At 42.3% G+C, this 13239-nt stretch overlaps 2 protein-coding genes across 14 annotated transcripts in view; one reads left to right on the top strand and one right to left on the bottom strand.

Annotated features, from left to right (window-relative positions):
• LOC310758253 (zinc finger protein 318-like) overlaps positions 1-13065 on the top strand; it is a 27925-nt gene extending 14860 nt beyond the window's left edge. For 2 of the 5 annotated variants that reach the window (XM_083604257.1, XM_083604255.1), the window contains one exon: positions 2893-6223. The gene's annotated coding sequence lies outside the window, so the exon portion shown is untranslated. Of the gene's footprint in view, positions 1-2863; positions 6224-10101; positions 10149-10714; positions 10846-11205 lie in introns of those variants that run through there. The other 3 variants (XM_083604258.1, XM_083604256.1, XR_014545661.1) reach the window with 2 other exon arrangements.
• Positions 10203-13239, bottom strand: part of ABCC10 (ATP binding cassette subfamily C member 10) — a gene marked incomplete at its 3' end in the record, with an annotated part of 26412 nt that continues 23375 nt past the window's right edge. For 8 of the 9 annotated variants that reach the window (XM_083604235.1, XM_083604233.1, XM_083604231.1 and 5 more), the window contains exons 21-22: positions 12386-12498; positions 10203-11346 (exon numbers count right to left, since the gene is read on the bottom strand). In XM_083604235.1, the coding sequence (XP_083460361.1) occupies positions 11211-11346; positions 12386-12498 (249 nt within the window). Of the gene's footprint in view, positions 11347-12327; positions 12499-13239 lie in introns of those variants that run through there. The other variant, XM_083604238.1, reaches the window with a different exon arrangement.

The raw sequence follows: 13239 nt of genomic DNA, 5'->3' as shown, positions 1-13239 counted from the left end.
TCTTAATTAGAGGAAATGCACACTAAAGTGCTGATGTATTATTATTATTATTATTATTATTATTATTATTATTATTATTATTATTTTAATAGCAAATCTTTGTAGAAACTGCATTTCAGATTAGAAAAATGGGAACAGAGAACCAAAATTGATAGATCCTTCCATCCCAACTCTTCTCTCTAGGGCTATATCACCTTATATGCATCTCAGAAAGGATGTTATGTTATGATGTAGCATCCTTCAGTAAACATTGTGAGGAGAAAACATGGCTCCGTACTTCACCCTTCCCTCCAGTGCACTTAGAAGGATTATAAGTTGTAACTTAAATGTAGGGTGGTATAGCCCCATAGAGGATTCAGAGTACCAGCACTGCTTTGCTCTGCTCTGGCTTTGCTATAGCAGCAAATACTTTAAATAGAAAAAGCCCTCTGCTGTAAACCTTTATCCAGTTATGTCCCCACCACTGAAAGATCTCAGAAAGACTTGTCAACCCAGATGTAATTCTGTCACCTTCTTTCCCATTTCCTCTTTGACCTCTTCAGTGCTTAAGGCTCATATTAATTCTACTAAATTGGACTTTTACTCAAATTAGCAATGTATATGTGTGCACACATTTTCTCTCTGTTTCTGTGTGCATGGGGGGGGGCTGATCCAGGGGACGAGGAGAGAAGTGACCAGCAGGATTATGGGTAGGATGGAAACTATCATAACAGTTTCAAGTACAATAGTTACTATAATAGAAATGGTAATGATATAAAATTGTACATAGCAGTACTAGAACATTTAGACCATTCTCATATATCAATAAAGAAGTTGGGAGAGGGATTCTTTAAAAGAAAAACATTGAAACTCCATTGGTTTGTGTTTCAGTTGCCCTTTGGATATTCAAGAACTGACTAATAACAAACTGATCATTTAACATTAACAGAATGCAAAAGACAGATTAAAAGAAGTCTTATTGCAAAGCCCAGTTTTACAAGTGTTATGAGAACCAAGTGACAGTGAGACATCATTCACATTGTTACGAGGAATTTGCATCATAGGAGACAAAAGCAATAAAATGTGACTCTTGCAGCCATTCCAAGTATTCAAACAATTGTTAATTATGAGTGGCGCTGTGGTCTAAACCACTGATCCTTTTGGGCTTGCTGATCGGAAGGTCAGCGGTTTGAATCCGCCTGACAGGATGAGCTCCCATTGCTCTGTCCCAGCTTCTGCCAACATAGCAGTTTGAAAGCACACCAGTACTAGTAGATAAATAGGTACCGCTGCGACGGTAAGGTAAATAGTGGTTCCATGCGCTCTGGCTTCCATCATGGTGTTCTGTTGCACCAGAAGTAGTTTAATCATGCTGGCCACATGACCTGGAAAGCTGTCTGTGAACAAATGCCGACTCCCTCGGCTTGAAGTGAGATGAGCGCTGCAACCCCATAGTCACCTTTGACTGGACTTAACTATCCAGGGGTCCTTTACCTTACCATTCTCATTAAGGTGTTTGGGGCTGCAGTCCTATTGTGCTGTTAGTAAAAATAAACATTCTAGAAGCTTTTTATGGCTGAATATCGGGGTAAAAATGCTTAAAATATAAACAAGCATCATAAATATACCAACAAAAAGGATTGGATTTTGCAATCAGCAAATCTGTATTATATCAACATATTTGGTACAGAAAGCCTTTTATAATCATTTCAGCTGTTAATGATTCTGCCATTGTGCATTCTAGGACTCTAAATGTATAATTAGAAGTACATGTATAGATTGCTCAGATTGCTACATTATATAATCAGAAAGATACAATTGTAAAATGATCTATTTTAACACTTGTTTAGCCAACAACTGAAATTTTCTAAAACAAATTATTGTGCATAGTGATTTTTGCAGTCCTAAAAATTATGTATAGATTTGTGTTTTTTAAAAGATTCATTTTATAGAGGATTTTGTGTACAATCTGGTTTTTCTGCTGATCTGTAACAACCTGGCCACAGAAAAATCCATATCTTGACAGTGAGTTACTCTTATAGGCATCTGTTTCCCACTTTATCTAGCATAATTAAGACTTTAACACATGGTTTCCTGTGCATACAATGTGTAACTATTTGAAACGTGCCAATTGGATACTGTCAATGTCCACCAAGGAAACTGGCTTCTTCTGGCAACAGGTGTACTGCTGCCAGGCTCAGCATGCCTAGAGGAGCAGCTCAGAAGACAAGAGAGTAGGCAACTGGAACAGCTGAGGAACAAGCTTTTAAAAATCCATTTAGCTTCTGCTTCTACTTACCTGCCAGGCCAATGGAAGCAGTGGAGAGTAGACCTATAGTAAAAAAATGTTTGGAGATTAGCTATAGCTGAGAAAATAACCTATACTGAAAGGAAAGTAAAAAACAGATGCCTTTTATGCCATCTGATGGCCATGCATTTCATATACACGCAGGTCCTGCTTTCCCAGTGCAATGCCTTCCTCTGAACAAGAAAATAATTTGTTAGGTCAGCATTCACATGACAAAGCTGGTGATTTTCATTACTTCCTATGGGAACATTTTTAATTTGTGATTTGTCCAATCTCAATCCCTCCCTGGTTTATGCCTGAAACTGCCACAGCCAATCAGCAAAACCAATCTCTCTTGCTCCCTGATTTGTCTGATCTCTCTCCGTCCCTCCATGGTTTCTGCTCAAAATGGCTGCTGGCAACAAGCAGAGCATGAACAAGTAAGGAAGTGGGCAAGCTCCAGCTGTTCAGATATCTTAATCAGCAGTTTGGGTATAACTGAATTTTTTGATAACAAGTGTTCCAATAGTGGGACCTGTGTGTACTAGTGAAAGGGGTCTACAAAATATGTTATCTGCTTCATCATTACAAATCTAGATGTTGTGACCATGTATACTTCTTGATAGTTGGATACTTCAGTTGGAGAAGATGACCTCATTGCGGACAGATGCTGCCCTGCAACCCTGGAAGAATAACATCAGAGAATCCTGCAGAAAAATGAAAAGAGGGACAAATAGTATAGGGACATGAATACTTACCAGATATCTGGAGAGACTTCGGGGAGGGGTGTTATGATTATGTTTATTTGTCTAGTTATATTTTGTTATATGTATATGAAAACCAATAAAAAGTACTTATAGAAAAAGCAGTGGAGAAAGAGGCATTTGATACAGTAGAATGGAGATTTTTCTTTTATGAACTGAAAGTATTTGGTTTTATACTCCAATTCTTAACTTGGATTTGCTGAAAGATGAGGAAGTGTGACCCTGTTGATTATATTGATGTGCTTCCAGAGGCAAGGCTTTTTGTGAACAAGGACATTGTTTTTCCTTTTGAGACTGTGGAACTAAAAGTTACCATCCATACCATGTCAAACTTTTGTGTTCATTTTATTTGATCACTCTATTTCCAGTCTATACCAGTGAGTGGATCATGCCAAGATGTGTTTGGAACAAAACAATTCACACTTTGCACCACATCCATCATATCTATCACTTCCCTTTTCCACTCATGTGTTTCCTGACCACGAATGCATGTATTTCATAGACCTGCATGTGCTTTAAAAAAAATTAAAAATTGGAATGCTGGTATTTCAGAACTTTGACATTCTGATTGGCCACAGTCAGTTCTCCTTTTCCGACTGTACTTCATTTCTAATCACAATAATTTGTATTGTGTGATTGAAAAACAGCCTATGTCTTCTGTACAATGACACATGCACACAATGTAACTGGCAAATACCTCCTTTTACTAAAAGTTGGAACATTTATTATGGTCATTCATTATAAAGTGCTAACAGAATTGCTGGAAACCTTAAATTGCAATTTTTCAAAAAAATAATTATAGAGCTGCAGAAATTTGTCCATATACACTGTGCAAAGGTCTTCAGTAAAAAGATCTCTGCAACATTAAAAAAAAGTAGTAACATGCCTGGCAGTAATGGAAAGAAACAAAATTGCATGGATAGTGTGATCAGGTGAGATCAGAAGAGAAGAGCTGTGATTAAAGGATAGCTTTCTGGAATTGTCATTTACCCAAATCAGAACCATAGCCAAATAATTGTAAAGGGTAAAAGAGCAAAGAGGCATCCATACATAAAGTTATGGATGAAAGGAAGAAACATTGTGGGATGTTTGCAAAAGGATGACAAGATGGTGTGGATGCCCTGAAAAAACCCACAGGAAACAGAGGAAAACATTGCACAATGTCTTGTCTCAAAACACCATTGATGTTTCAGGGGCTTTGAACCATGGCAGCCTTCTGGTTAGGCCGTCTTGAGTTGGAACTGACTCCAGATGGTGGTGTTAGGCAATGATTGCTTGACCCCTTGCCAAATGTGCTTTGGGGTCCTGCAGCATTCTCTCATTTCTCCCATGCCATTATACATTTAGATAAAAGTGCTGGGAAAGGGTTTTGTAATTACAGAGTGAAACAGTTTAATAATTAGTGTGTGTAAATGGAAACTGCAGAGTTTAAAGTACCATAGTCATCAATGATTCTAGCAAGTATATGTAGAACAGATAGAAGACCGAAACATAGGGTGTGCCTGGTAATTGAGATGTAACCCATGGATGTGAAACTTGTAGCCTTCCAGATGACGTTAGCCTTGCCATCAGCCCCAGCCAGCATGGGCAATGATCAGAGATTATGGAAGTTGTAGTTCAACATCATCTGGAGGGCTAAATGTTCAGTTTGGGGGGTAGCAGTTGTGCATGGGTTCCTAGGTGTTTGAAGGTATAGGAGACAGAATGGATTGGAGAAATGTGATTGAGAGAAGAGAGCTACTAGCAATTCAAAGAAGGAGTTCAGGTTCTAATGTTTTTTTGAGAGTCCATACTCAAATAAGTAAGAGAGGTCAGTGCCCATATTCTCAAACAACCAAAAGAAGGGCTTCTATTTTCTGGCGATCTAGGATGAAGGCACTTCTAAAGGTGATTATTTTGAACCCCAAGATTGCTCTTCTCTCCATTTTTGCTGCGGATGCCCAGGACCTTACTCAAATGGATCTTCTTATCTGCCTTATCGTGGCAGCACAGCTTACCATCGCTAGACACTGGAGAACTTCAAATGCTGAACTGTTTGAAGTGTGGTTTATGCAAGCTTGGGACTTAATTTTAATAGAAAAGGCAACAACAACTTCAAGACCTGAGGAACAATGCTAAATCAAATATACAACATGGTTTTGGTTTTTTTGTATGCTTTGACAACAGAACATGACTACAGACCACCTACAGCTCATGAAGATTTATGGAAGGACACTTTTATTTGACGGGAAATATTTACATGATACTGAATTACTTTGAAATGAGACTGTGCTCTGGTGAGGGTGTGGGTCTTTATATCTTTTCTTACGTTGCTCAAACGGAAAAGAAACAAGTCATTTAAATAAACCCAGAACTTCCTACGTCTTTACCCTGTCCCCAGCATCGACCGTGATGATCAGTCTCACTGGAGTCGATTTTCAGTCTCTAGCTCTACTGGCCAGTCAGCTGCAAGGTGTATATGCATGCATCCAGTCAGCAATCACTGTGCTGCTAGGTCCCACCTTGATCTGCAGCTCACAGTTTTTTCAAGCAATTCCTTCTCTTGGAGAATGAGCTTTAAGCAATTTCCATTGAAAATAGCCTGAGAGGACATTCATCCCTCACCCAGAGTTTCCTTGTGATTGGCAACATTAGCCAATCAGAAGTCATCAGGACACAGCCATTTGCATGGCAGAGAGGTGCTTCTAACTGATGCCCCCAACCAACCCTGTACTTGCTGTGAAACCTCAGCTTTCTCCAGTTCTTGTGTGCTGCCCCCTAATTGGGTCCTGACTCAGTCACACCTCCTTGGGCTGTGGTGGAGCAAGAGCAAAGCTGGATTGCTCAGCTACCTCCAGAGAAGCAGGCAGCCAGAGGTATCGCAGCAAGGGGGAAATCCCTCTTGCTTTTACAGTCCTCTTTGTAGCAAACCTTTTGAGTTCTCAATCAGGCTGGATGTTACACAAAAAGCGAGGGGACGCCGATGAAAAAACAATAGCATGTTGCCACTTTCTGATGTGTCATTGGATATTTAGTTAAAGTGTTACATGCGTTTAAGAGGTCTCAAAGGAGGGGACATTGGTTTCTTGATCCTCTCCTTGATAATGAATATGTTGGCAGGCACATAATTTTCCTGAGCTATTCCTCATTTCTGTAATGGATGTATATATTTTGTTTTGGTGTGCTCAATAAACATCATTTCTGTCTTGGAAAAGACCTGTGTGAGTCTATGAGTAAATCTGCCAACATGCATTGATAACATAATTTAATCCTAATACATGAGACTCTTGGAATATGTGTTTAGTAAAAGCATGGTTTTACTCAGGAGGTGCATCAAATATGGTAGGAGATTTCACATTAACATGCTGCTGAATCCAATTCTTGCTAGATGAGTGCGCTTTGGAAGGAGATATGCCCAGAGGTGTTTAGCTTTTAGTTAATCAGTAGAGGCAGAGGCAAGATGCAAAAGATAATGGAAGGATGTTGCAAAATTACTGTAGACTTTGAGTCTGATACACACTTTCTGAATCTTTATGAGGCTGGAATGGAGTACCAATCTAGTAGCAATTCAGCTCCAAAATCTTGGGTAGGTTTCTGCACTTGGCCAATGGTTGTTTGTCCACCCATGGTGTTAACTTGTTTTGGAAGGTGCTGAGTTGTTCAGTTCACATTTGGGGGGAATAATTTTTGCTGTGAACATAGGGTCTACAGGAGAGCCATGGAACAGAATGGAAGCAAAATGGTCAAGCCAAGTCTGGCTCAGTTCTGAAGCAGGCTGAACTGTCTTTCTGGAGGGCAGTGATCCGTGCAAGAACTGTGAGATCCAGGAAGACTGACAAAGCTATAGTCCTACGGCAGAAGAATGGACCCCTTTGAGGAGGACATTCAACCATGTAGTTCTAATTCAACTATGTAGCTAGCAGGAGACAGTGCAAGGTTCCTGCTGGTGCAATAAGTTCCCCTGCCTTCCCTTATAGGTCTGCACTGAGATTCCTACTGCCCATAACTGGGCTTGCACGTTGGAAAATATCTGGGAATGTCGGTGACGCTTGGTCACCTGTGCTTGATGTCATCTTCCCATGACCTTGTCTGCAAGGTCAGAACAGTCAAAACAAATGGTGGACTATAAAGGGATGTGATGGTGAAGATCTTCACCTGCTACTCTATTCAGCACTGAGTTAATGTGTGGGGATCCAGCTTGCCAGGCCTCCAAAGGACACATGGTCCCATATCTCCCACACTGTTGGTCAGATAGGCTTTCTAGAATAAGTGCTGATTCTAGCAAGCAGTGATTAACTCTTACGGATCTCTACAAAGCTGTGCTAGTGTAACTTCTTGCAAGTGCTAGGTCCAGGCCTGTGCACCTCTGAGGACATTCAAAGGGAAAATTTGCAGAGCATCACATGTAACTTTTTGTAATACAATGGTCTTCGGCATATGTCCAAATACAAGCTGATGGAATGTTTGTGGGGTTGGCAACCTAAGGCCCATGGGCCACAAGTGGCCCACAGGGGTTGTTTAACTGGCCCATGAGCCGCCCACTTGGCGAGTCCCTGCGCGCTGCACTAAAGCAGCGTGGCGCGGGGACACGCTTCCATGGCGCCGGAAATCATGTCTACGTAGACGCCAAAAATCGCGTCTGCACCGACGCTGGAAATTGCACCTGTGCAGACACTGGAAATCGTGGGCGCGGAGGGATCTCCACTGGAGTGAACTGGCCCAGGCGAGGTAAACCTTGCTAACCCCTGCCCTAAAGCAGTGGAAAGCTTTCTGCAGGTTTCTACCCCCAATCTGTCATTCATCAATACAAAACTGTATTTTATTTTGATAATTTATATACCACTTAATCTGCCGTCACCTCTAAGTGGTGTACAGAAGATGTAGTACAAAGGGTTGGACCCCAGCCACATGCAGCACAATTTTAGTTGGGAAATAGGATGGAAAGAAATGAAGAGAGAGAGAGAAATAGGCAGTCATAAAGCAAAGGGTATCATGGAGTGAAGGAATCAGAGAGAGACCACACCTCTGTGCTAAAGCTCATTTCCCATTTTTGCTTCTTGTGCTTAGCTCTTAAACTTCGTAGCAGGGTTTCTGCTTGGTCTGGGGGCCTTTTGGATCTCAGCTTCCTGCCCTTTTTATTTGTAGTCGTATAAATATTATATGAAGGGACGCGGGTGGCGCTGTGGGTAAAAGCCTCAGCGCCTAGGGCTTGCCAATCGAAAGGTCGGCGGTTCGAATCCCCGTGGCGGGGTGCACTCCCATTGCTCGGTCCCAGCGCCTGCCAACGTAGCAGTTCGAAAGCACCCCACAGGTGCAAGTAGATAAATAGGGACCGCTTACTGGCGGGAAGGTAAACGGCGTTTCCGTGTGCTGCGCTGGCTCGCCAGATGCAGCTTTGTCACGCTGGCCACGTGACCCGGAAGTGTCTTCGGACAGCGCTGGCCCCCGGCCTCTTAAGTGAGATGGGCGCACAACCCTAGAGTCTGTCAAGACTGGCCCGTACGGGCAGGGGTACCTTTACTTTAAATATTATATTTTTAAGGGAAATGGGGAATGCAATCAGACAAGATGTAATAAACCATAATAAAACAAAACCCTACTTTCTGTGTGTAGTTTTTTGATGGAGGGGGGCACACCTGGTCATCCAGATCAATCCCAGGTTCATTCATTCAAGCAAATAGATCCTCATATGGAGTCCGTATATCTGAAAACTTTGCATATTTATTGCGCTTACAGAAGGTCACCACCTCAAGTTGCTAGCCAAGTCATGTATTTTGTCCTTTGTATGATGGTGGGTCAGGTGGACCTTTTTAAGTCATGAGTTAATTCTCCATGAGTTGGTAGAAAAGGATCCCCTGCCCCCCAGATTACTCGTAATTGCCTGATCTCTGTTGCTGTGCATACTGGCATGCAGTTCTGGTCTATATCAGAAGTTGTCATTACAGAATTTCATGGTGGTGGCGGAGAATGGTGAAGGATTGTTGGGGAGAGTTGTAAAGACTTGCAAAGAAGAAACAGGAGACTGACGTTGCAGGATTTTGGCAACTTTGGACTTTCGACCTGCTGAGAACTTGAAGCAAAGACTGAAAACCCTCTCAAGGCTCAGAGAGAGAACCCTTCTTGAAGCAACTGTATCGAGTGTGTGCATTTGTGCTTACTAATTAAAACAACCTCCGATAGAGTTTGTCTGCTGCAGGAATTTTAACCGTTTTGCTGAACTTCTGACTGGGCAGTAAGCCAATTGATTATTGGGCACAAACTTCCAAAAGCCCTTTCCTTCCATTATTGTGTTAGTGCCCTTAGCCAGTTATACTATCCCTCTGACAAGTTCCAAAGGACAGGGATACAGTTTGATAAGACACTGACATATTTCGATTTCAAATGAGTTACCAAGATCATGTTTGCGTGGCTGATTACGTGTCAAAAATCAGCCAAATAATATGGCATAATATTGCATGTACAGCATTCCAACACCACCACATGCCAGTGCTGGTTGCTGTGTTTGGGGTTTGACATATGCCTACTACTGCCTTAGGATATTGTTCAGAACCCATCACTTTACTCAAAGGGCAGGGGTTTCTGAGGTGTGTGTCAGGGTCAAACAAAGCAGTTAGCAGGTGTTTTAGTGGTATATACAGCCATTCTGCAGCTGGTGGAAGAGAGCATGCCTCTTTTCATCTGGGAAAGTGGAGAAAGACATCATTTGCATCAATCACAGTTTAATTTCAATTGTTAATGGGAAATAGGAACCCCATAAAAAGGAGGAGAGAGAGTACCCAGCCTCTTTTGATTGTTTTCCTCTTTGTGGCTTCTATGCTGATCTAACTTTTTTTATACAAAAAAACCCCCAGAAAACCTTGTTATCACGTCATTCACTTGTTGGAACAAGGAGTTTCTGTCAAATGACATCATTGCTTCCATACTGAAAAAAGTACCAGAGCTCTGAAATGCTTATGTACCAAGTTTAGGTTGGCTAAGAATAAAACACAAGAAGACACCTTCCTAGGGAAATGGTCTCCCTTTGTTTCATACATGAACACTAACAGAGATTGCAGATTTGGAGGATAAGGGCTGTTTTTTCCTTCTCTTTAGAGATTTCCACACCTGATGACAACAGGAACAGACTGCAGTAGAATTTGGTATGGTTGACTTTATGTACTGCTGCATGAAGGAGAGACGTGGAAATTGTAACCCAAGTTTTGAATATTGTTTATTGAGTTTGTACTTCCTTTAAAGAGGTTCATTCAAAATTATTATTTTTATTTAAAAATAACAGGGCTGTGCTTCCCTGTACCCCCCCAAACCCTGCTGTACTTCTATCCACATATCTATTCAATGGAGATGCCTTTCTCACTGTCCCCAGGCAAGAATTAGACAGGCATTCCTGGTTGATTGATGCGCAAAAGCCCCACCCCAAATTCTGCCTCTTCCCCACAGCTCCCTTTTGCCCCATGCTTGGCTCCACCCACTTAAACGCTTCTCACCTGCCTGCTATTGCTTTTTGCAAGAACTCTAGCATTCTTATGAGAGGCGCTTGTCTACATTATGCAAGAGAAACTCCCTTCACCCCAGCATCGTCAAGAATTGAGACACTGACTGCTAGTGCAAAGCTAATGCCCTAGGGCACTGCCCACCCCTTTTCCTATTTTTGCTACTTGTGATATGGTTGTTTTCTTCTTCTGACCCTCCTGTATTCTTTTTGTAGGTGTGACACAGGATGGGAAGAGGAATACTGCAAACAATGTGTGAGGATGCCAGACTGTAGCCATGGGACTTGCTGCCAACCCTGGCAATTCAGTTGCCAAAGTGGCTGGCCAAGCAGGTTCTGTGACCAAGGTAGGCCACGCCACTTGGGACAGGGTGGGGACGTCTTGAATAAAGTCAGGACAGGGGAAGGACACAGTGTTAAATGCTCAGCTGCCTTACACTGCCCACATGGCCTTGTAGCAAGCTCTCCAGGGTCTCACACAGGGTTCTTTCTTGATGCTGAGATGTGTTGGAGCGATTAACTGCAGCCCTTGGCAGTCCTGGACAGAGCATGTTCTGTCACCTGTTCTCAATTCGTAAGCTGGACTCTCAGCCGTGTGTGGAGTGCATCTTTCGTTAAGCTGCAGATATCAGGAAAGGGTCCCACATTGCAGAGGGGAACATTCCCAGTCGTGAGGTACCAATTGTCCAGTGTTTGTGTCTCTGCAGGGAGGTCACTGCTGCCCACTGTGCAGAAGATGCTGAAACAGGGAGTCTGGCTTCTGGCTGAGAACGGCAGGGGAATCAAGCTCCGCCACCTTCCCAGCATGCATCACCAGCACTCGGTCTGAGTCCAGGATAGTGTTCAACCTGAAATAAACACAGCAGCAGGGTAAGCTCTTATTTTGGAAAGAGCAGAGAACTGAAAAGTGCTGCCCTCTCTTTTATCACAGTACCTCAAAGTGGGCAAAAGAGTACTCCCTTTCAGCTACTGCTGTAAATCTATAGGCACCTAACAACTGTTAGGTGGCCAGCCAGCCTCTTCCTATGAGGGATGCTGTAGAAGTGATATTCTCTGCCTTGACTTTCTGACTGTTGAGGTCCCTTGCAACTGTGTGGCACTGTGCATCTCTCAGGTGTCAAAGGGTTTTTTGGGTTTTTTGGGATGCAGAAGCCTTCAAGCATGTGACTAACAAACCAATTTTGAAACAGCTTTGCTAGCTTGTTTGTTGTGTGTAAGAACTAGACCTAAGCCTCACGCTTCTTATTTGTTACTCACTGATAATATAACTGAAGGCCTGCAAGATATAGCCTGCAACCCTGTGCAATCTCTTACTAAGATGAAAAGCAGAGCTGCTCTTCTGGGTATTTTGCAACATTCGTACAGAAGAGGTCAGGTTGTATACACACCACCACTGTTTGCTGTCTTACAAGTGATTGCTGTAAGTCACTCTGGGAGCCCTGTCGGCTAAATAACAGGAATATGCTTCAGGTAAATAATGCATCAATAGCCATGTTAAGTGATAATTATCTTCGACTACTAGGAAGTCTGTTGCTGCATGAAATGGGATTCAAACTACCTAACAGTGGGACATAATTTGACTAAAATTAAGGAAAGCTAGGAGCAGGACTTGTGGATTTCATTAAGGCTCTCTTTCCTCCAATAATCCAAGCACTGATACTAATTAATACTTCCTGGAGCACTTCAGATTTGTAAATCAAAAGGCATGTGGTTGTGACATCCCTACATCTGCCACCCACTGTGGGTAGTTATCACCTGTTTAGAGAGCTGGGTGTGCAAGCAAAAGGGCATTAGGTAAATAAAGTTGAGGCAAGGTGATTCTGTGATCCCTAAGCGTTGCTGCTTGGAAGCTGGAGAACAGAGGCTAAAGGAGAAACAAAAAGGCACCTGTGAGCTATAGTCAGTACAGTTTTGTCTGCGAATCGCTGGCGGATGGTCTGTTGGAGTAATCGGTCTGTCTTCTGATCCACACTTGCTGTGGCTTCATCAATGCACAGAACCTGTCAATGAGACAAAATGAAAACACTTAGAAGAGTGTCGCTGATGAACACAACTCTTGGTCCTGCTTATTAATACAACACATTTAATTTAATCAGGCACTGTGGAATCTAACTGTTGTAAGAACTCGAGAGCCATGCTGGGAAGCCCACAAACAGGGCATGAAGGCAAGAGGCCTTTCCAGTGCGGCTTGGCCCCCAGCAACTGGTATTCAGTGTCATACTGAAAAAGGACATTGTCCACTGTTGCCCCTAGACTCTGTAATGCTGTATCTTTTTGCACAAGATTTCCCTGATCCATAAGGCTGAATGCTATACCATTGGTATGTTTGTATAGCATTTTTAGCTCTGTGTCATTATATTGCTCTGGTTTTGTACTTTTGTACTCCTAGAAGTATGACAGTGCTTCTTTAGTTTCTAAAAATATTAAGCAATTTAGAAATGCTTTTAAATAAAGAAATAAAACACTGCCTCTGAACCTGGAGGTGCGATTTAGTTAATAAATTGTTAGCCACTAACTGTCCTGTCCTACATTGACTTGTCTAAATTGAATAAAATTGCCTTTTTCAGCACAGTGTGAGCACCCTCTCACTGCTTCAATAAAGATTTGGGGAATGAGTTTTGTAGCCAGCTATCCTGAGGGCCACCACCACATACTGTGGTAGCAAAGTCCATAAACTAATTCTGTACAGTGTGGAGAAATATGGTCTTTTGTCTATCTCAATAAGTGACTCTGAGTTTTAG

Source organism: Podarcis filfolensis (assembly GCF_964270895.1).
Source record: "Podarcis filfolensis genome assembly, chromosome: 3".
Lineage (NCBI taxonomy): Eukaryota > Metazoa > Chordata > Lepidosauria > Squamata > Lacertidae > Podarcis > Podarcis filfolensis.
Note: the sequence above shows the minus strand (reverse complement) of the source record. Positions and strands in the feature narration are given on the sequence as shown.